This window comes from Heptranchias perlo (genome assembly GCF_035084215.1).
Source record: "Heptranchias perlo isolate sHepPer1 chromosome 15 unlocalized genomic scaffold, sHepPer1.hap1 SUPER_15_unloc_1, whole genome shotgun sequence".
NCBI lineage: Eukaryota > Metazoa > Chordata > Chondrichthyes > Hexanchiformes > Hexanchidae > Heptranchias > Heptranchias perlo.
The window spans coordinates 1,662,723-1,684,887 of NW_027138214.1; the positions used below are offsets into that span (position 1 = coordinate 1,662,723).

At 47.0% G+C, this 22,165-nt stretch overlaps 1 protein-coding gene across 1 annotated transcript in view; it reads left to right on the forward strand.

The window, feature by feature from the left end:
- The window catches only part of btk (Bruton agammaglobulinemia tyrosine kinase), a 354,337-nt gene that overhangs the window by 281,901 nt on the left and 50,271 nt on the right, over positions 1 to 22,165 (forward strand). Inside the window, 2 exon segments of the mRNA XM_067976821.1 lie at positions 2,405 to 2,532; positions 10,635 to 10,709. Of these exon segments, the coding sequence (XP_067832922.1) occupies positions 2,405 to 2,532; positions 10,635 to 10,709 (203 nt within the window).

The window sequence follows — 22,165 nt, forward strand, 5'->3', positions numbered from 1 at the left end:
CTCCCCGCTCAGGTTCCCATCCCCCTGCCGCTCTAGTTTAAACCATCCCCAACAGCACTAGCAAACAACCCCGCGAGGACATTGGTCCCGGTCCTGCTCGGGTGTAACCTGTCCCGCTTGTACAGGTCCCACCTTCCCCAGAACCGGTCCCAATGTCCCAGGAATCTAAATCCCTCCCTCTTACCATCCCTGCAGCCACTCATTCATCCGGTCTATTCTCCTGTTCCTATACTCACTAACACGTGGCACTGGTACCAATCCTGAGATCACTACCTTTGAAGTCCTACTTTTTAATTTATCTCCTAACTCCTTAAATTCACCTTGCAGGACCTCATCCCTTTTTTTACCGATGTCGTTGGTACCGATATGGACCACGACTACTGGCTGTTCACCCTCCCCCTCCAGAATGCCCTGCAGCCGCTCTGCAACATCCTTGACCCTAGCACCAGGGAGGCAACATACCATCCTGGAGTCACGTTTGCGGCTACAGAAACACCTATCAGTTCCCCTTACAATTGAATCCCCTATCACTATAGCCCTGCCACTCTTCTTCCTCCCCTCCTGTGCAGCAGAGCCACCCGTGGTGCCCCGAACTTGGCTCTTGCTGCATTCCCCTGATAAGCCATCTCCCCCAACAGTATCCAAAGCGGTATATCTGTTTGAGAGGGAGATGGCCCCAGGGGACTCCTGCTCTATCTGCCTAGTCCTTTTACTGTGTCTGGCGGTCACCCATTTCCTTTCTGCCTGCATAATCTTTATCTGTGGTGTGACCACCTCATTGAACGTGCTATCCACAATAGTCTCAGCATCGCGGATGCTCCAAAGCAAATCCACCCGCAGCTCCAGCTCTGAAATGCGGTTAGCCAGTAGCTGCAGCTGGACACACTTCCTGCACACATGGTCACCAGGGACACCAGTAGTGTCCATGACTTCCCACATAGTGCAGGAGGAGCATATCACGGGTGCGAGCTCTGCTGCCATGACTTGCCTTAGATTTACACTGCGCTCACCTCTCGGACTCTCCTCCCGCTCTCGGTCTCTCCTTTTATACTGTGCTCACCTCTCGGACTCTCCTGCCTCACCTGTGACGTTGCTCAGTAGTTTTCTCTTGTTGCAGGTCTGCTGCTGCTTTTATTCCCCACTCTCAGTCTTCTGCTGCTCAGGTCCGCTGTCGCTCTGTGGAGAAAGTTAGGAAAAGCAAGGCAAAGCAGCACCTCCTTCCCCCACTTCCCCGAACTCCCACACTCACCAAACTCTCAGCTGTCTCATTCGGTGCTCCGCTGCCCTCTGTGCTCCGTTTGCACTGACAGGTCCCTGTATTTCTGCAGTTTGTGACTCAGATGAGTCAGGCCTGCTCCACCTTCAGGAACCAGTTTAATCTCGCTAACCAATTAACTTACAACAGCAGCTCTCTCTGCTGAAGCCTGACAGAAACTTAAAAATTTAAACTTTAAAATTGAACTTAAACAGTTGCTAGCAATTTACACTAGAATTAGGGGTTATGGGGAGCGGGCAGGAAATTGGACATGAAGCTGAGTTCGGATCGGTCAATGCCCTGTGGGTGGCGGAGAGGGCCCAGGGGCTATGTGGCCGGGTCCTGCTCCGACTTCTTGTGTTCTTTAGATTTGTGGTTGGGATCAGATCAGCCATGATCTTATTGAATGGCGGAGCAGGCTTGAGGGGCCGATTGGCCTACTCCTGCTCCAATTTCTTAAACGTGCAGGTGGTGTTGTTCCCATGTGCCTGCTGCCCTTGTCCTTCTAGGTGGTGGAGGTCGCGGGTTTGGGAGGTGCTGTCGAAGAAGCCTTGGCGAGTTGCTGCAGTGCATCCTGTGGATGGTACACACTGCAGCCACTGTGCACCGGTGGTGAAGGAAGTGAATGTTTAAGATGGGGAGGAAGTGGGTGTTTACAGTGAGGAGGGAGTGGGTGTTTAAGGTGGGGGAGGGAGTGGGTATTTTAGGTGGGGGAGGGAGTGGGTGTTTAAGGTGAGGGAGGGAGTGGGTGTTTAAGGTGAGGGAGGGAGTGGGTGTTTAAGGTGAGGGAGGGAGTGGGTGTTTAAGGTGAGGGAGGGAGTGGGTGTTTAAGGTGAGGGAGGGAGTGGGTGTTTAAGGTGAGGGAGGGAGTGGGTGTTTAAGGTGAGGGAGGGAGTGGGTGTTTAAGGTGAGGGAGGGAGTGGGTGTTTAGGCTGGTGGGTGAGATGCTGATCATGCTTTGTCCTGGATGGTGTTGAGCTTCCTGAGTGTTGATGGAGCTACACCTACCCAGGCAAGTGCAGTGTATTCCATCACTCTATGACTGCTCTTGGTGTAGGTGGTGTAAACGGTTTAGATACTACCTGCATGACTGAGTTGGCACCAAGCCACTGATTCCACATTCACATTGTGCTGTCTGTCACCTTTCAGGGATCAGAGCGGAAAAGTCAAACACTACACAGTGTGTACGACCGCAGACAGCCTGTACTACCTCGCAGAGAAACACCCCTTCAGCTCGATCCCAGAGCTGATCAACTACCACCAGCACAATGCAGCAGGTACGGCCGTTCAAACCTCGGGAGAAGGGGGCAAGAGGAGGGGGTCTCACTCACGTTCAGTGCCGTCTGTCCACGGTCCTGATCTGGAACAAGGAATCGGGAGCACATTTCGTAATAACGTTGACCTGGTCCCAATTTTATTTTTTATTTCTCAGGATGTGGGCATCGCTGGCAAGGCTGGCAATTATTGCCCATCCCTAGTTGCCCTGAGAAAGTGGTAGTGGGGCATCTGCTAGAACTGCTGGTTGTGTTTTTTCCTGATACAACTGAGTGCTTTGTTGGGCCATTTCAGAGGGCAGTTAACAGTCAACCATGTTGCTGTGGGACTGGAGTCACATATAGGCCCAGACCGGGTAAGGACGGCTGGTTTCCTTCCCTAAAGGACATTAGTGAACCAGTTGGGTTTTTACGACAATCCGACAGTTTCACGGTCACTTTTGGGGATACCAACTTTTTATTTTAAGATTTATTTTTTAAACTAAATTATAATTCTCAAACTGATGGGGTGGGCTTGAACTCCCGTTCTTGGGATTATTAATCTAGTAACAGAACCATTACACTAAAGTATTCAGGTGGAGTGAGCAGGATTAGCTCATCTCTGATTCGTCCTCCACCCCAGTTGTTTTGCCCTCCCTACGTGCCTCGTGCTGAGGCCTTTATTCACTCAGCATTCTTCCCATCTGCTGCCAAGTAGTGACTGTCAGCTATTTGATCACGAGAGACATCACAGTCAAGCCCTCATGCACGTACTTTCCAGTGGAAATTTAGCCAGGAGATGGAACCCTGGCAGATTTTACCCTAGGTCGCAGCAACTCTCCTATCACCCGGTTAGAGGTCAGTGAGGTCAGCCCAGTCGGAGGGTCAGCCCAATCTGGCTCCTTCCTGCTCTGTGTGGCTCAGTTCTGGGCCGTGCGTTCACCCAGTGAGGCACTTAACATCAGCTGGCTCAGAGGGCAGCTCTCTCTCTCTCTCTCGCCTCTGAGTCAGAAGGTTGTGGGTTCAAGTCCCACTCCGGAGACGTGAGCCCATAATCCAGGCCAACACTCCAGTGCAGTACTGAGGGGACGCTGTACTGTCAGAGGGTCAGTATTGAGGGAGTGCTGCACTGTCGGAGGGTCAGTACTGAGGGAGTGCTGCACTGTCGGAGGGTCAGTACTGAGGGAGTGCTGCACTGTCGGAGGGTCAGTACTGAGGGAGTGCCGCACTGTCGGAGGGTCAGTACTGAGAGAGTGCTGCACTGTCGCAGGGTCAGTACTGAGGGAGTGCTGCACTGTCGGAGGGTCAGTACTGAGGGAGTGCTGCACTGTCGGAGGGTCAGTACTGAGGGAGCGCTGCACTGTCGGAGGGTCAGTACTGAGGGAGCGCTGCACTGTCGTAGGGTCAGTACTGAGGGAGTGCTGCACTGTCGGAGGGTCAGTACTGAGGGAGCGCTGCACTGTCGTAGGGTCAGTACTGAGGGAGTGCTGCACTGTCGGAGGGTCAGTACTGAGGGAGCGCTGCACTGTCGATGGGTCAATACTGAGGGAGCGCTGCACTGTCAGAGGGTCAGTACTGAGGGAGCGCTGCACTGTCGGAGGGTCAGTACTGAGAGAGTGCTGCACTGTCGCAGGGTCAGTACTGAGGGAGTGCTGCACTGTCGGAGGGTCAGTACTGAGGGAGTGCTGCACTGTCGGAGGGTCAGTACTGAGGGAGTGCTGCACTGTCGGAGGGTCAGTACTGAGGGAGCGCTGCACTGTCGGAGGGTCAGTACTGAGGGAGCGCTGCACTGTCGGGGGGTCAGTACTGAGGGAGCGCTGCAATGTCGGAGGGTCAGTACTGAGGGAGTGCTGCACTGTCGGAGGGTCAGTACTGAGGGAGTTCTATCATCACAACCCTGTGAATTGGAAATTTTCAAAGTAGATTGATAATATTGGGCGATCATTGTATGGATATGCAGCACATGTCTGTGTAGATAAAGGTACCTACAGAGAGCACTGTGCACCTACAGAGTGGATTATGCTGATACAGACTGGACTGTGCAGATACAGACTGGACTGTGCAGATACAGACTGGACTGTGCAGATGCAGGCTGGCCTGTGCAGATGCAGACTGGACTGTGCAGATACAGACTGGACTGTGCAGATACAGACTGGACTGTGCAGATGCAGGCTGGCCTGTGCAGATGCAGGCTGGCCTGTGCAGATGCAGGCTGGCCTGTGCAGATGCAGGCTGGACTGTGCAGATGCAGGCTGGCCTGTGCAGATGCAGGCTGGACTGTGCAGATGCAGGCTGGACTGTGCAGATGCAGGCTGGACTGTGCATGTACAGACTTGTCTGTACGGATATAGACTGTACTGCGTCAGTGTGGACTGGATTATGCTGATACAGACTGGACTGTGCATAAACTCCTCCTGCAAGATGTGGGAAGTCATGGACACTACCAGTGTCCCTGCCGACCATGTGTGCGGGAAGTGTGTCCACCTGCAGCTACTGACCGATCGTATCTCGGAGCTGGAGCTGCGGGTGGACTCACTGTGGAGCATCCGCGATGCAGAGAAACTCGTGGATAGCACGTTTAGCGAGTTGGTCACACCGCAGGTAAAGGGTATACAGGCAGGAAGTGAATGGGTGACCACCAGGAAGAGTAAGAGATGCAGGCAGGTAGTGCAGGGGTCCCCTGTGTCCATCCCCCTCTCAAACAGATATGCCACTTTGGATGCTGTTGGGGGGGATGACTTATCAGGGGAAGGCAGCAGCAGCCAACTTCCTGGCACCACGGGTAGCTCTGCTGCACAGGCTGGGAGGAAAAAGAGTGGCAGAGCTATAGTGATAGGGGACTCAATTGTAAGGGGAATAGACAGGCATTTCTGCGGCCGCAACCGAGACTCCAGGATGGTGTGTTGCCTCCCTGGTGCAAGGATCAAGGATGTCTCGGAGCGGCTACAGAACATTTTGGAGGGGGAGGGCGAACAGCCAGCTGTCGTGGTGCACATAGGCACCAACGATATAGGTAAAAAAGGGGATGAGGTCCTAAAAGCAGAATATAGGGAGTTAGGAGGTAAATTAAAAAATAGGACCTCAAAGGTAGTAATCTCAGGATTGCTGCCAGTGCCACGTGCTAGTCAGAGTAGAAATAGGAGGATATTTCAAATGAATACGTGGCTAGAGGAATGGTGCAAGGGGGAGGGATTCAAATTCCTGGGACACTGGAAACGGTTCTGGGGGAGGTGGGACCAGTACAAACCGGACGGTCTGCACCTGGGCAGGGCCGGGACCGCTGTCCTAGGAGGAGTGTTTGCTAGTGCTGTTGGGGAGGGTTTAAACTAAAGTGGCAGGGGGTTGGGAACCTGAGCAGGGAGAGAGAGGAAAGCGTAACAGGAAGGGACAGAAGGTATGGAGTAATAGGTAAAGTGTTAAAAAAGGAAAAAGCAGGAACTAAGCGTCACAAAACAGATTTGAAAGTTCTTTATCTGAATGCACGTAGCATTCGTAATAAAATGGACGAGTTAACGGCACAAATAACTACGTATGGGTATGATCTTGTGGCCATTACAGAAACATGGCTGCAGGGTGACAACGACTGGGAATTAAATATGCCAGGGTATTTAACAATCAGGAAGGACAGGCAGGAAGGAAGGGGAGGTGGAGTGGCTATGTTAATAAAGGAAGGAATCACTGTAATACAGAGAAATGATATTGGGACAAAGCATCAAGATAATGAAACAGTTTGGGTGGAGATAAGGAATAATAAGGGAAAAAAAACATTAGTGGGCGTAGTATATAGGCCTCCTAATAGTTGCAACTCTGCTGGAAGAAGTATTAATCAGGAGATAGTCGGGGCATGTAATAAGGGAACAGCCATAATTATGGGGGATTTTAATTATCATATTAACTGGACAAATCAAATTGGGCAGAGCAGCCTTGAGGACGAGTTCATTGAGTGCATCAGGGATAGATTTCTTGAGCAGTATGTAACTGATCCTACAAGGGGGCAGGCAACCTTGGACCTGGTCCTGTGTAATGAGTCAGGATTAATTAATAATGTCCTAGTTAAGGATCCCCTTGGAACGAGCGACCACAACATGGTTGAATTCCATATCCAATTAGAGGGTGAGAAGGTTGATTCTCAAACAAGCGTACTGAGCTTGAATAAAGGAGACTATGATGGTATGAGAGTGGAATTGATTAAAGTGGACTGGGAAAATAGATTAAAGGGTAAGACGGTACATGAGCAGTGGTGTTCATTTAGGGAGTTATTTTACAACTTTCAAAATAAATATATTCCACTGAGGAAAAAAGGGTGTAAAAGAAATGACAGCCACCCGTGGCTAAGTAAAGAAATCAAGGATAGTATCCGACTAAAAACAAGGACATATAAGGTAGCCAAACTTAGTGGGAGGATAGAAGATTGGGAATTCTTCAAAAGACAGCAAAAAGTAACTAAAGGATTGATTAAGAAAGGGAAGTTAGATTATGAAAAGAAATTAGCAAAAAATATAAAAACAGATAGCAAGAGTTTCTATAGTTATATAAAAAGAAAAAGGGTGGCTAAGGCAAACATAGGTCCCTTAGAGGATGAGACCGGGAAATTAATGGTGGGAAACATGGAGATGGCAAAAATGCTGAACAAATATTTTGTTTCAGTCTTTACAGTAGAGGACACTAAGAATATCCCAACACTGGACAAACAGGGGACTCTCGGGGGGGAGGAGCTAAATACGATTAAAATCACTCAAGAGATGGTACTCAGTAAAATAATGGGACTCAAGGCGGATAAATCCCCTGGACCTGATGGCTTCCATCCGAGGGTCTTGAGGGAAGTGGCAGTAGGGATTGTGGATGCTTTGGTGATAGTTTTCCAAAATTCCCTGGACTCAGGAGAGGTCCCGGCAGATTGGAAAACTGCTAATGTAACACCGTTATTTAAAAAGGGTAGTAGGCAGAAGGCTGGAAATTATAGGCCAGTTAGCTTAACATCTGTGGTGGGTAAAATTTTGGAGTCTATTATTAAGGAGACAGTAACGGAACATTTAGATAAGCATAATTTAATAGGACAAAGTCAGCATGGCTTTATGAAGGGGAAGTCATGTCTGACAAATTTGCTTGAGTTCTTCGAGGATATAACGTATAGGGTGGATAAAGGGGAACCAGTGGACATAGTGTATTTAGACTTCCAGAAGGCATTCGACAAGGTGCCACATAAAAGATTATTACTTAAGATAAAAAATCACGGGATTGGGGGTAATATTCTGGCATGGGTGGAGGATTGGTTATCGAACAGGAAGCAGAGAGTTGGGATAAATGGTTCATTTTCGGACTGGCAACCAGTAACCAGTGGTGTTCCACAGGGGTCGGTGCTGGGTCCCCAACTCTTTACAATCTATATTAACGATTTGGAGGAGGGGACCGAGTGCAACATATCAAAATTTGCAGATGATACAAAGATGGGAGGGAAAGTAGAGAGTGAGGAGGACATAAAAAACCTGCAAGGGGATATAGACAGGCTGGGTGAGTGGGCGGAGATTTGGCAGATGCAATATAATATTGGAAAATGTGAGGTTATGCACTTTGGCAGGAAAAATCAGAGAGCAAGTTATTTTCTTAATGGCGAGAGACTGGAAAGTACTGCAGTACAAAGGGATCTGGGGGTCCTAGTGCAAGAAAATCAAAAAGTTGGTATGCAGGTGCAGCAGGTGATCAAGAAAGCCAACGGAATGTTGGCTTTTATTGCTAGGGGGATAGAATATAAAAACAAGGAGGTATTGCTGCAGTTATATAAGGTATTGGTGAGACCGCACCTGGAATACTGCATACAGTTTTGGTCTCCATACTTAAGAAAAGACATACTTGCTCTCGAGGCAGTACAAAGAAGGTTCACTCGGTTAATCCCGGGGATGAGGGGGCGGACATATGAGGAGAGGTTGAGTAGATTGGGACTCTACTCATTGGAGTTCAGAAGAATGAGAGGCGATCTTATTGAAACATATAAGATTGTGAAGGGTATTGATCGGGTGGATGCGGTAAGGATGTTCCCAAAGATGGGTGAAACTAGAACTAGGGGGCATAATCTTAGAATAAGGGGCTGCTCTTTCAAAACTGAGATGAGGAGAAACTTCTTCACTCAGAGGGTGGTAGGTCTGTGGAATTTGCTGCCCCAGGAAGCTGTGGAAGCTACATCATTAGATAAATTTAAAACAGAAATAGACAGTTTCCTAGAAGTAAAGGGAATTAGGGGTTATGGGGAGCGGGCAGGAAATTGGACATGAAGCTGAGTTCGGATCGGTCAATGCCCTGTGGGTGGCGGAGAGGGCCCAGGGGCTATGTGGCCGGGTCCTGCTCCGACTTCTTGTGTTCTTTAGATTTGTGGTTGGGATCAGATCAGCCATGATCTTATTGAATGGCGGAGCAGGCTCGAGGGGCCGATTGGCCTACTCCTGCTCCAATTTCTTATGTTCTTATGTTCTAAACGGACTAGAATGTGCAAGTACAGATAGTACTGTGCAGATCCAGACTGGACAGTGCTGATAAAGATGGGACTATGCTGATACCTGGACTTCAAGGGTTAAGTTACGAAGAGAGATTACACAAATTAGGGTTGTATTCTCTGGAGTTTCGAAGGTTAAGGGGTGATCTGATCGAAGTTTATAAGATATTAAGGGGAACAGATAGGGTGGATAGAGAGAAACTATTTCCGCTGGTTGGGGATTCTAGGAGTAGGGGGCACAGTCTAAAAATTAGAGCCAGACCTTTCAGGAGTGAGATTAGAAAATATTTCTACACACAAAGGGTGGTAGAAGTTTGGAACTCTCTTCCGCAAACGGCAATTGATACTAGCTCAATTGCTAAATTTAAATCTGAGATAGATAGCTTTTTGGCAACCAAAGGTATTAAGGGATATGGGCCAAAGGCAGGTATATGGAGTTAGATCACAGATCAGCCATGATCTTATCAAATGGCGGAGCAGGCACGAGGGGCTGAATGGCCTCCTCCTGTTCCTATGTTCCTAACTGTTCAGATACAGACAGGACTGTGCAGATACAGACTGGACTGTGTAGATACAGACTGGACTGTGCGGATACAGACTGGACTGTGTAGATACAGACTGGACTGTGCGGATACAGACTGGACTGTGCGGATACAGACTGGACTGTGCGGATACAGACTGGACTGTGTGGATACAGACTGGACTGTGTAGATACAGACTGGACTGTGTAGATACAGACTGGACTGTGCAGATACAGACTGGACTGTGCGGATACAGACTGGACTGTGTAGATACAGACTGGACTGTGTAGATACAGACTGGACTGTGCGGATACAGACTGGACTGTGTAGATACAGACTGGACTGTGCAGATACAGACTGGACTGTGTGGATACAGACTGGACTGTGCAGATACAGACTGGACTGTGCGGATACAGACTGGACTGTGCGGATACAGACTGGACTGTGCGGATACAGACTGGACTGTGCGGATACAGACTGGACTGTGCGGATACAGACTGGACTGTGCAGATACAGACTGGACTGTGCGGATACAGACTGGACTGTGCGGATACAGACTGGACTGTGCGGATACAGACTGGACTGTGCGGATACAGACTGGACTGTGCAGATACAGACTGGACTGTGCTGATACAGACTGGACTGTGCGGATACAGACTGGACTGTGCGGATACAGACTGGACTGTGCGGATACAGACTGGACTGTGTAGATACAGACTGGACTGTGCGGATACAGACTGGACTGTGCGGATACAGACTGGACTGTGCGGATACAGACTGGACTGTGCGGATACAGACTGGACTGTGTAGATACAGACTGGACTGTGCAGATACAGACTGGACTGTGCGGATACAGACTGGACTGTGCGGATACAGACTGGACTGTGCTGATACAGACTGGACTGTGCGGATACAGACTGGACTGTGCGGATACAGACTGGACTGTGCGGATACAGTCCTGCAATTACCATACATTGACCTGGAGTGACCTGTTACTTCAGCAGGCCAACGTTGAATTTGCACTTTGACCTGTGGATCTCTGCCGGTTTACATTGTATAGAAACATATTACATCTCACTGCACTTTATTAACAGATTACTTTTATTTGTCCATTGCAGGGCTTGTTACCAGGTTACGGCACCCGGTGTCACGGCAGAGAAGCAAAGCTCCATTAACGGCTGGATTTGGTTATGGTAGGATTTGGTTACGGTGCAATTTGGTTCGGGTAGGATTTGGTTACGGTGCAATTTGGTTCGAGTAGGATTTGGTTACGGTGCAATTTGGTTCGAGTAGGATTTGGTTACGGTGCAATTTGGTTCGAGTAGGATTTGGTTACGGTGCAATTTGGTTCGGGTAGGATTTGGTTACGGTGCAATTTGGTTCGAGTAGGATTTGGTTACGGTGCAATTTGGTTCGGGTAGGATTTGGTTACGGTGCAATTTGGTTCGGGTAGGATTTGGTTACGGTGCAATTTGGTTCGAGTAGGATTTGGTTACGGTGCAATTTGGTTATGGTAGGATTTGGTTATTGTAGGAATTTCCCTCCTCAGCTGCTGATTTTGTGTTTCTGTAAGTATTAAGGAGGGAGAATGTTAATTAAGACGTAGCTGGGGTCACTGCCTGGAACACCGAGACAGAGCTTTGATCTGAGTAAAATTCAAGTGATTTTATAGGCTATGAATGAGCTGAATCCCATCGCTGTCTCTCACATATTAACTGTGCTTTTTGTACTTTTATCTATTCACCTTTAGGGTCCTCTCCCCATCCCCGACCGTGGACGGGCACTTTGCTCTCAGGCCTAGTCTAACTGGACAAAGGTGTTATCCTGAGAGAGACTCTTCATCGATATGGTCAAAGTGTTTAAAATGATGAATGGATGGGACAAGGACAATAGAAACAGACTGTTTCCAATAGTTGAAAGTCTAGAATGAGGGAGCATAGATACAAGATTAAATGTAAGAGATTTAGGATAGAGGGCGGGAGAAACTTCTTCGCACAGAGAGTTGTGAGGCTGTGGAATTCACTTCCTGGGTTAGTGGTTGAGGCACAAACTGTGTCAACATTTAAGATTAGAGTGAATAGGTGAATGAAGGAAAAGGGGTTGAAGGAATATGAGAACAGGGTGGGTGAATGTGATTGGGACTATTTACTAGCATGGAGGGTAAACGCCAGCATGGCCTGTTTCCCTGTTTTAACTTCTGTGTACTTCTATGATTGTACCTCCCCCAGAATTTGAATGGTTTCTTCTCGGCCTCTCTCTCTCTCTCTCTCTCTCTCTAGACAAAGAGAGAGAGAGATTTCCCTCCCAACCCCCTCACGTTAAGGAATCCTTTGGAGAGACTCCATGTGGAGTGCTGCAGATCTCAGTGGTGAGGGCATCTATCAGAAGTTGCAGCAGAGCAGTGAGAGAGGATTTTGTAAACAGAGGGTGTATGGCGTCTTGAACAGGGGAAAAAAGAAACGATTGTTCCCTCAAACCGACAAAACTGCGATGATTTTCCGTTTAGGTCCAATCGAGTTAAATCCACCCCCTACCCCGGCCAAAGATTATGGAAATGCTACAATTTTATCGTAGAGTTGGTGGGAGCCCCAGTTTTATCGTAGAGTTGGTGGGAGCCCCAGTTTTGCGTAGAGTTGGTGGAAGCCCCAGTTTTATCGTAGAGTTGGTGGGAGCCCCAGTTTTGCGTAGAGTTGGTGGGAGCCCCAGTTTTATCGTAGAGTTGGTGGGAGCCCCAGTTTTGCGTAGAGTTGGTGGAAGCCCCAGTTTTGTGTAGAGTTGGTGGGAGCCCCAGTTTTGCGTAGAGTTGGTGGAAGCCCCAGTTTTGTGTAGAGTTGGTGGGAGCCCCAGTTTTATCGTAGAGTTGGTGGGAGCCCCAGTTTTATCGTAGAGTTGGTGGGAGCCCCAGTTTTATCGTAGAGTTGGTGGGAGCCCCAGTTTTGCGTAGAGTTGGTGGGAGCCCCAGTTTTGCGTAGAGTTGGTGGGAGCCCCAGTTTTGCGTAGAGTTGGTGGGAGCCTCAGTTTTGTGTAGAGTTGGTGGGAGCCCCAGTTTTATCGTAGAGTTGGTGGAAGCCCCAGTTTTGCGTAGAGTTGGTGGGAGCCCCAGTTTTGCGTAGAGTTGGTGGGAGCCCCAGTTTTGTGTAGAGTTGGTGGGAGCCCCAGTTTTGCGTAGAGTTGGTGGGAGCCCCAGTTTTATCGTAGAGTTGGTGGAAGCCCCAGTTTTATCGTCGAGTTGGTGGGAGCCCCAGTTTTATCGTAGAGTTGGTGGGAGCCCCAGTTTTGTGTAGAGTTGGTGGGAGCCCCAGTTTTGCGTAGAGTTGGTGGGAGCCCCAGTTTTGCGTAGAGTTGGTGGGAGCCCCAGTTTTGCGTAGAGTTGGTGGGAGCCCCAGTTTTGCGTCGAGTTGGTGGGAGCCCCAGTTTTGCGTCGAGTTGGTGGGAGCCCCAGTTTTGCGTCGAGTTGGTGGGAGCCCCAGTTTTGCGTAGAGTTGGTGGGAGCCCCAGTTTTGCGTAGAGTTGGTGGGAGCCCCAGTTTTGCGTAGAGTTGGTGGGAGCCCCAGTTTTGCGTAGAGTTGGTGGGAGCCCCAGTTTTGCTAGTCAGGGGTTCTGGGCTAGTAAAATGTAATAAAACAGCAGCTCGTCAGTAAAGGGGAAGAGGTGGCGAAAAGTGGGCGTATTATTTACAGGGGCACCATGGAGGCATATGGCCAGCACTGCTCCCCTTGGGTCTGAAGGATTGGAGGTCATTCTATACACGTGAGGTCAACTGTCAAATGGTATCTCCTACCAACTGCTCCACGCACTACACCCCCATCACCCACATACCAACAAACTCTTTCCATCAGTACTCAACTCTTCCAACCAGATGCTTCCTCTCGTCCTCACACATTACCACTGTTGCAAGCCGCCCACCCACGACTCACAGGCCACACACACTGGCAGCTATTCAACCATGACAGGCACATCACCCAGACACATGTCCCGCATCCTTGCAGGAGAAGGTGGCCCATATCAAGAGGCAGCAAGTGGTAGTGGCATGTAGCCCCTCGAGCCTGTTCCGCCATTCAATGAGATCATGGTTGATCTGTGACCTAACTCCATATACCCGCCTTAGCCCCATATCCCTTAATACCCTTGGTTCACAGAAATCTATCAATCTCAGATTTAACATTCACAATTGAGCTGGCATCAACTGTCGTCTGTAGAAGAGTGTTCCAAACGTCTCCCACCCTTTGCGTGTAGAAGTGTTTCCTATCTACACTCCTGCATGTCCTGGCTCTAAATGTTAGGCTATGTCCCCTAGTCCTAGTATTCAAGTCTAGGAGACCTCCAAAAACAGTTACAAATGCATCAGCAGCCAGAAGCAATAATCCAGCCACTAAATCCTGCATGGTCCCTTTAAATAGCACTGGTGGGGGTCCTCCAGGCAGTCTACGACATGTTCAGATGGTCGGGGTTAAGACTGTGCATTGAGTTGACGCGTTAAGTCCCAAAATGGTGTCTATCACTTTAAATCAGCGTTGCACACTGATTGAAGCCATTTTCTCCCTACCTTACATGATTCCAGCATTCATTATTTACGTATGTGCTAATACCCATACCAAGATGGCGTCCGGCGCACTTCGGGAGGCCGCGTAGCACCGAAACAACAGGCGCGACACGGCCCGATTTCTGGCCCACAGTTCTTACTGCACAGGAGGCCGTTCAGTCCATCGCTATTCAATTAGTCCCACTGCCCTGCTCTTTCCCCATAGCCCTGCAAATGTTTCCTTTTCAAGCATATATTCAATTCTTGTTTGAAAGATTGGTAACCAGTAACAAGTAACAAGTAACCAGTAACCAGCACTTGGAGGTTTTGAGTTAGAATTTTTGTCCAAGACTGTATATTTTGCTTTACATTCGCTTTATTTGAATTGTTAGATTAATGGAAGTAATAACGTCTATCTGAACCTGATTGGGAAATTCCTATTTGAGAAATGATCCTTTGAAGTTGTTTTGTTTGGTTTGACGACCTCATATCCAAACACCCCTTGGAAACCATTCCCGCCTACCCCACTGCTGTGGGAGGTGCGTTAGGGGAGAAAGGAAAGAACTTGCATTTATATAGCACCTTTCATGACCTCAGGACATCCCAAAGCATTCACAGGTGCCAGTGGCCTAGAGGAAGGTCTCCAGACAAGTGGATATCTGGCAGTATAAAATCACGACAGGCAAAGAGTGTGCAAAGTGAGGCCACGCGGCAGGTGTGTGGGACACGCAGCAGGAGGTCTCACAGCTCTCAGTGTGTTGCACACTTCCACTCAGACCTCCTACATCTAGCAGTTTCAGTGCTCACTTCCTGCGTGAGGTCTCTTGCTACAATCACTGGGGGCTTTCTTGTTCTGCTAGGCCCGTTCAGTATTTTGCCGAGAAGGAGGCGATGTGAGCACAGCGTGCAGAGACTCGGGCAGTGGTCAGGGTGCGCCTTATCTTTATGTCACTTTGCAAAGTTGTGGTGATAAGCTGTTTCTCATTTAAACCAGCACCAACTTCATAAACAACGACAAGCTTTGGCACAAAAACACAAGCAGTTCCCTGTCACACTGAGCCATAAAGAAAGAAAGACTTGCATTTATATAGTGCCTTTCACGACCAGGATGTCCCAAAGCGCTTCACAGCCAATGAAGTATTTTTGGAGTGTGATCACTGTAGGAAACACAGCAGCCAATTTGCGCACAGCAAGATCCCACAAACAGCAATGTGATAATGATCAGATAATCTGTTTCAGTGGTGTTGGTTGAGGGACAAATATTGGCCAGGACACTGGGGAGAACTCCCCTACTCTTCTTTGAATAGTGCCAAGGGATATTTTAGACCTACCTGAGAGGGCAGAGTGGTGCAGATCTCAGTGATACGGTGAGGACATGTGTCAAAGGTTACAGCAGAGCAGTGGGAGAGTGGTTTAATATCTCATCAGAAAGACAGCACTTCTGACAGTGCAGCACTCCCTCAGAACTGCACTGGGATTGTCAGCCTAGTTTATGGTGCTCTGGATGCAGACAAGTACGGTCCCAGGGCTGTCAGGGCACAGCGGAGAAGTGGGGTTAGTTTTGGATTGATGTAACAGCGAGCGGGCATCGACACGATGGGCCATGTTGCCGCCTCCTGTGCTGGTGGTTCTGTGGTTAGATTCCCCAGTCTATGCTGAGTTGCTCTGTCTCAGCCAGTGCAGTGGTTCACATGCTATAATTGGGCTCCTGAGCTAGGGAGGGATGAAATCAGACACGGTTCCTGCTCCTGACCACTAACGAGGAGAGGAGCAGGCTCGCCTGTGATGCTGCTCATGCCTGAATAACCTTCCAACAATCTAGTGCTCACACTATGAAGAAAGGCCTTTGGGTGAGATTAAGACACCCCAGGGGAAGGGCCGAGGCCTCCTGGTGCAGGACCCCAGGGGAAGGGCCGAGGCCTCCAGGTGCAGGACCCCAGGGGAAGGGCCGAGGCCTCCTGGTGCAGGACCCCAGGGGAAGGGCCGAGGCCTCTCAGTGCTGGACAGCCGCAGAGGAAGGGCTGAGGCCTCCTGGTGCAGGACCCCAGGGGAAGGGCCGAGGCCTCCTGGTGCAGGACCCCAGGGGAAGGGCCGAGGCCTCTCAGTGCTGGACAGCTGCAGAGGAAGGGCCGAGGCCTCCCGGTGCAGGACACCCCCAGGGGAAAGGCTGAGGCCTCCTGGTGCAGGATACCTCCAGGGGAAAGGCCGAGGCCTCCCGGTGCAGGACACCCCCAGGGGAAAGGCCGAGGCCTCCCGGTGCAGGACACCCCCAGGGGAAAGGCCGAGGCCTCCCGGTGCAGGACACCCCCAGGGGAAAGGCCGAGGCCTCCCGGTGCAGGACACCCCCAGAAGAAGGACGTGTTATTCTGTACCGGATAACACACTGACTGGTGTGTTGCACTTAGGATAACACAAAGGATAACACATGGCTCTAGTGTGTTACACACAGGATAACACACAGACTGCGGTATTATAGGGAATAGCAGCCCCTGTGTAGATTATCATAAAATCATAGAAAGGTTACAGCACGGAAGGAGGCCATTCGGCCCATCGAATCCCTGCCAGCTCTCTGCAAGAGTAATCCAGCTTGCCCCACTCCCCCACCCATTCCCCCTAACCCTGCAAATTTTTTCCCTTCAAGTACTTATCCAATTCCCTTTTGAAGGCTACGATGGAAACTGCTAAACCACCCTCTCGGGCAGTGCATTCAACTCGCTGTGTAAAAAAGTTTTTCCTCATGTCGCCTGTGGTTGTTTTGCCAATTACCTTAAATCTATGCCCTCTGGTTATAGAGAATAGCAGCCCCTCTGTATATTGTAGAGAATAGCAGCCCCTGTGTATATTCTAGAGAATACCAACCCTGTATATATTATGGAGAACAGCAGCCCCTGTGTATATTATGGAGAACAGCAGCCCTGTGTATATTATATAGAATAGCAGCCCCTTTGTATACTATGCCGAACAGCTCCCTGTGTTTATTGTATGGAATAGCAATCCCCGTGAATATTAGAGAAACATACCCCCTGTGTATATTATAGAGAATAGCAGCCCCTGTGTATATTATAAAGAATATTAGCCGCTGTGTATATTATGGAGAGTAGCAGCTCTGTGCATATTATGGAGAACAGCAGCCCCTGTGAATATTATGGAGAATAGCAGCCCCGTGTATATTATAGAGAATAGCAGCCCCTGTGCATATTAGAGAATAGCAGTCCCTTTTTATATTATGGAGAATAGCAGCCCCGTGTATATTATAGAGAATAGCAGCCCCTGTGCATATTAGAGAATAGCAGTCCCTTTTTATATTTTGGAGAATAGCAGCCCAGTGTATATTATAAAGAACAGCAGCCCTGTGTGTATTATAGAGAACAGCAGCCCCTGTGTACATTATGGTGAATAGCAGCCCTGTGTACATTATAGAGAATAGCTGCATTTGTGTATTTTATGGAGAACAACAGCCCCTGTATATATTATAAAGAATAGTGGCCCCTGTGTATATTAGAGAATAGCTGTCCCTGTGTATATTTGAAGAATAGCAGCCCCTGTGTATATTTGAAGAATAGCAGCCCCTGTGTACATTGTGGCAAATAGCAAACTATATTAGAGAACAGCAGCACGTGTGTATATTATGGAGAATAACAGCCCTGTATATATTAAACAGAATCGGAGCCGCAGTGTATACTATAAAGAATAGCAGCCCCTGTGTATATTATAGAGAATAACAGCCCCGATGTATATTAGAGAATAGCAGCCCCTGTGTATATTATAGAGAATAGCAGCCCCTGTGTATATTATAGAGAATAGCAGCCCCTGTGTATATTATAGAGAATAACAGCCCCGGTGTATATTAGAGAATAGCAACCCTTGTGTATATTATTGAGAATACCAGTCCCTTTTCATATTATAGAGAATAGCAATCCCTTTGTATATTATAGAGAATAGCAGCCCTTGTGTATATTATAGAGAACTGCAGCCCCTGTGGATATTGTAGAGAATAGCAATCCCTTTGTATGTTATGGATAATAGCAGCCCTGTATATATTCTAAAGAATAGCAGCTCCTTGTATATTTTGGAGAGTAGCAGCCCTGTATATATTATAAAGAATAGCAGCCCCGGTGTATATTATGGAGAACAGCAGCCCCTGTGTATATTATAAAGAATAGCAGTCCCTTTTTATATTGTGTAGAATAGCAGCCCCCTGTGTATATTAAAATTAAGATGTGGAGATGCCGGTGATGGACTGGGGTTGACAATTGTAAACAATTTTACAACACCAAGTTATAGTCCAGCAATTTTATTTTAAATTCACAAGCTTTCGGAGGCTACCTCCTTCCACATCGTTCACCTGAGGAAGGAGGTAGCCTCCGAAAGCTTGTGAATTTAAAATAAAATTGCTGGACTATAACTTGGTGTTGTAAAATTGTTTACAATATATTAAAAGTATAGCAGCTCCTTGTATATTTTGGAGAGTAGCAGCCCTGCATATATTATAAAGAATAGCAGCCCCTGTGTATATTATAGAGAATAGCAGCCCCGGTGTATATTATAGAGAATAGCTGCCCTGTGTATTTTATGGAGAATAGCAGCCCTGTGTATCTGATAGAGAATAGCTGCCCTGTGTATATTAAAGAGAATAGCAGCCGCTGTGTATACCATAAAGAAAAGCAGCCCCTCTGTATATAATAGAGAAAATCAGCCCCTCTGTATATAATAGAGAAAAGCAGCTCCTGTGTATATTATTATAAAGAATATTAGCCCCTTTGTATATTATGGAGAGTAGCACCTCCTGTGTATATTCGAGAATAGCAGCCCCGGTGTATATTATAGAGAATAGCAGCACCTGTGTATATTATAGAGAATAGCAACCCTTGTGTATATTATAGAGAATAGCAGTCCCTTTTTATATTATGTAGAATTGCAGCCCCTGTGTATATTATAAAGTATAGTGGCCCATTGTATATTTTGGAGAATAGCAGCCCTGTATATATTATAAGGAATAGCATCCCCTGTGTATAATAGAGAATAGCATCCCCTGTGTATAATAGAGAATAGCATCCCCTGTGTATAATAGAGAATAGCATCCCCTGTGTATAATAGAGAATAGCAGCCCCTGTGTATAATAGAGAATAGCAGCCCCTGTCTATAATAGAGAATAGCAGCCCCTGTGTATAATAGAGAATAGCAGCCCCTGTGTATAATAGAGAATAGCAGCCCCTGTGTATAATAGAGAATAGCAGCCCCTGTGTATGATAGAGAATAGCATCCCCTGTGTATAATAGAGAATAGCAGCCCCTGTGTATAATAGAGAATAGCATCCCCTGTGTATAATAGAGAATAGCATCCCCTGTGTATAATAGAGAATAGCATCCCCTGTGTATAATAGAGAATAGCATCCCCTGTGTATAATAGAGAATAGCATCCCCTGTGTATAATAGAGAATAGCAGCCCCTGTGTATAATAGAGAATAGCATCCCCTGTGTATAATAGAGAATAGCATCCCCTGTGTATAATAGAGAATAGCAGCCCCTGTCTATAATAGAGAATAGCAGCCCCTGTGTATAATAGAGAATAGCAGCCCCTGTGTATGATAGAGAATAGCATCCCCTGTGTATAATAGAGAATAGCATCCCCTGTGTACATTGTGGCAAATAGCATACTATATTAGAGAACAGCAGCATGTGTGTATATTATAAAGAATAGCAGCCCCTGTGTATATTATAGAGAATAGCAACACTTGTGTATATTATAGAGAATAGCAGTCCCTTTTTATATTATAGAGAATAGCAGCCCCTGTGTATATTATAGAGAATAGCTGCACCAGTGTATTTTATGGAGAATAGCAGCCCCTGTGTATATTATAGAGAATAGCAGCCCTTTGTATTTTATGGAGAATAGCAGCCCTGTGTATATTATAGAGAATAGCAGCCCCTGTATATATTATAGAGAATAGCAACACTTGTGTATATTATAGAGAATAGCAGCCCCTGTGTATATTATAGAGAATAGCAACACTTGTGTATATTATAGAGAATAGCAGCCCCTGTGTATATTATAGAGAATAGCAACCCTTGTGTATATTATAGAGAATAGCAACCCTTGTGTATATTATAGAGAATAGCAGCCCCTGTGTATATTATAGGGAACAGCAGCCCCTGTGTATATTATAGAGAATATTAGCCCCTGTATATATTATGGAGAATAGCAGTCCCTTTTTATATTATGGAGAATAGCAGCCCAGGTGTATATTGTGGAGAGCAGCAGCCCCTGTGTATATTAGAGAATAGCAGTCCCTTTTTATATTATGGTGAATAGCAGCCCCTGTGTATATTATAAAGAATAGCAGCCCCAGTGTATAGTATAGAGAATAGCAGCCCCTCTGTATATTAGAGAATAGCAGCATCTGTGTATGTTATGGAGAATAGCAGCCCTGCGTAGATTATACAGAATAGCAGCCCCTGTGTATATCATGGAGAATAGCAGTCCCTGTTTAAATCATGGAGAATAGCAGCCCCTGTATATATCATGGAGAATAGCAGTCCCTGTTTAAATCATGGAGAATAGCAGCCCCTGTATATATTATAGAGAATAGCAGTCCCTGTGTATGTTATGGAGAATAGCAGCCCCTGTATATATTATAGAGAATAGCAGTCCCTGTGTATGTTATGGAGAATAGCAGCCCCTGTATATATTATAGAGAATAGCAGTCCCTGTGTATGTTATGGAGAATAGCAGCCCTTGCGTATATTTTGGAGAATAGCAGCCCCTGTATATATTATAGAGAATAGCAGCCCTTGCGTATATTTTGGAGAATAGCAGCCACTGTTTATATTATGGAGAATAGCAGCCCTGTGTATATTATAGAGAATAGCAGCTCCTGTGTATATTAGAGAATAGTTGCCCCTGTGTATATTATGGAGAATAGTAGCCCCTGTGTATATTATGGTGATAGCAGCCCAGTGTATATTATGGAGAATAGCAGCCACAGTGTATATTATGGAGAACAGCAGCCCCTGTGTACATTATAGAGAATAGCAGCCCTGTGTATATTATAGAGAATAGCTGCATTTGTGTATTTTATGGAGAACAACAGCCCCTGTATATATTATAAAGAATAGTGGCCCCTGTGTACATTGTGGCGAATAGCAAACTATATTAGAGAACAGCAGCACGTGTGTATATTATGGAGAATAACAGCCCTGTATATATTATGGAGAATAGCAGCCACTGTGTATTTTATAAAGAGTAGCAGCCACTGTGTATATTATGGAGAATAGTAGCCCCTGTGTATTTAAGTTGGTGAATGGCCGCCCTGTGAATACGAGAATAGCAGCCCTGTGTATATTATGGAGAACAGCAGCCCCTGTGTATATTATGGTGAATAGCAGCCCTGTGTACATTATGGAGAATAGCAGCCCTGTGTACATTATGGAGAATAGCAGCCCCTGTGTATATTATGGAGAATAGCAGCCCTTGTGTATATTATGGTGAATAGCAGCCCCTGTGTACATTATGGAGAATAGCAGCCCTGTGTACATTATGGAGAATAGCAGCCCTGTGTACATTATGGAGAATAGCAGCCCCTGTGTATATTATGGAGAATAGCAGCCCTTGTGTATATTATGGAGAATAGCAGCCCTTGTGTATATTATAGAGAATAGCAGCCCTTGTGTATATTATGGAGAATAGCAGCCCTTGTGTATATTATGGAGAATAGCAGCCCTTGTGTATATTATGGAGAATATCAGCCCCTGTGTACACTATTGAGAATAGCAGCCCCTGTGTATATTATAGAGAATAGCACTCACTGTGAATATTTTAGAGAAAAGCATCCCCTGAGTATACTATGCCAAATAACTGCCCTTTGTATATTATAGGGAATGGCAAACCCTGTGTATAATCGAGAGAATAGCAGCTGCTATGTATATTATGGAGAATAGCAGCCCATGTGTGTATTGGAGAATAGCAGCCCATGTGTATACTATAAAGAACTGTAGCCCTTGTGTATATTATGGAGAATAGCAGCCCTGTGGATATTATAGAGAATTGGAGCCCTGTGTATACTATACCGAATAGCAACCCATGTGTATATTATAGAGACTAGCAACCCGTGTGTATATTATAGAGACT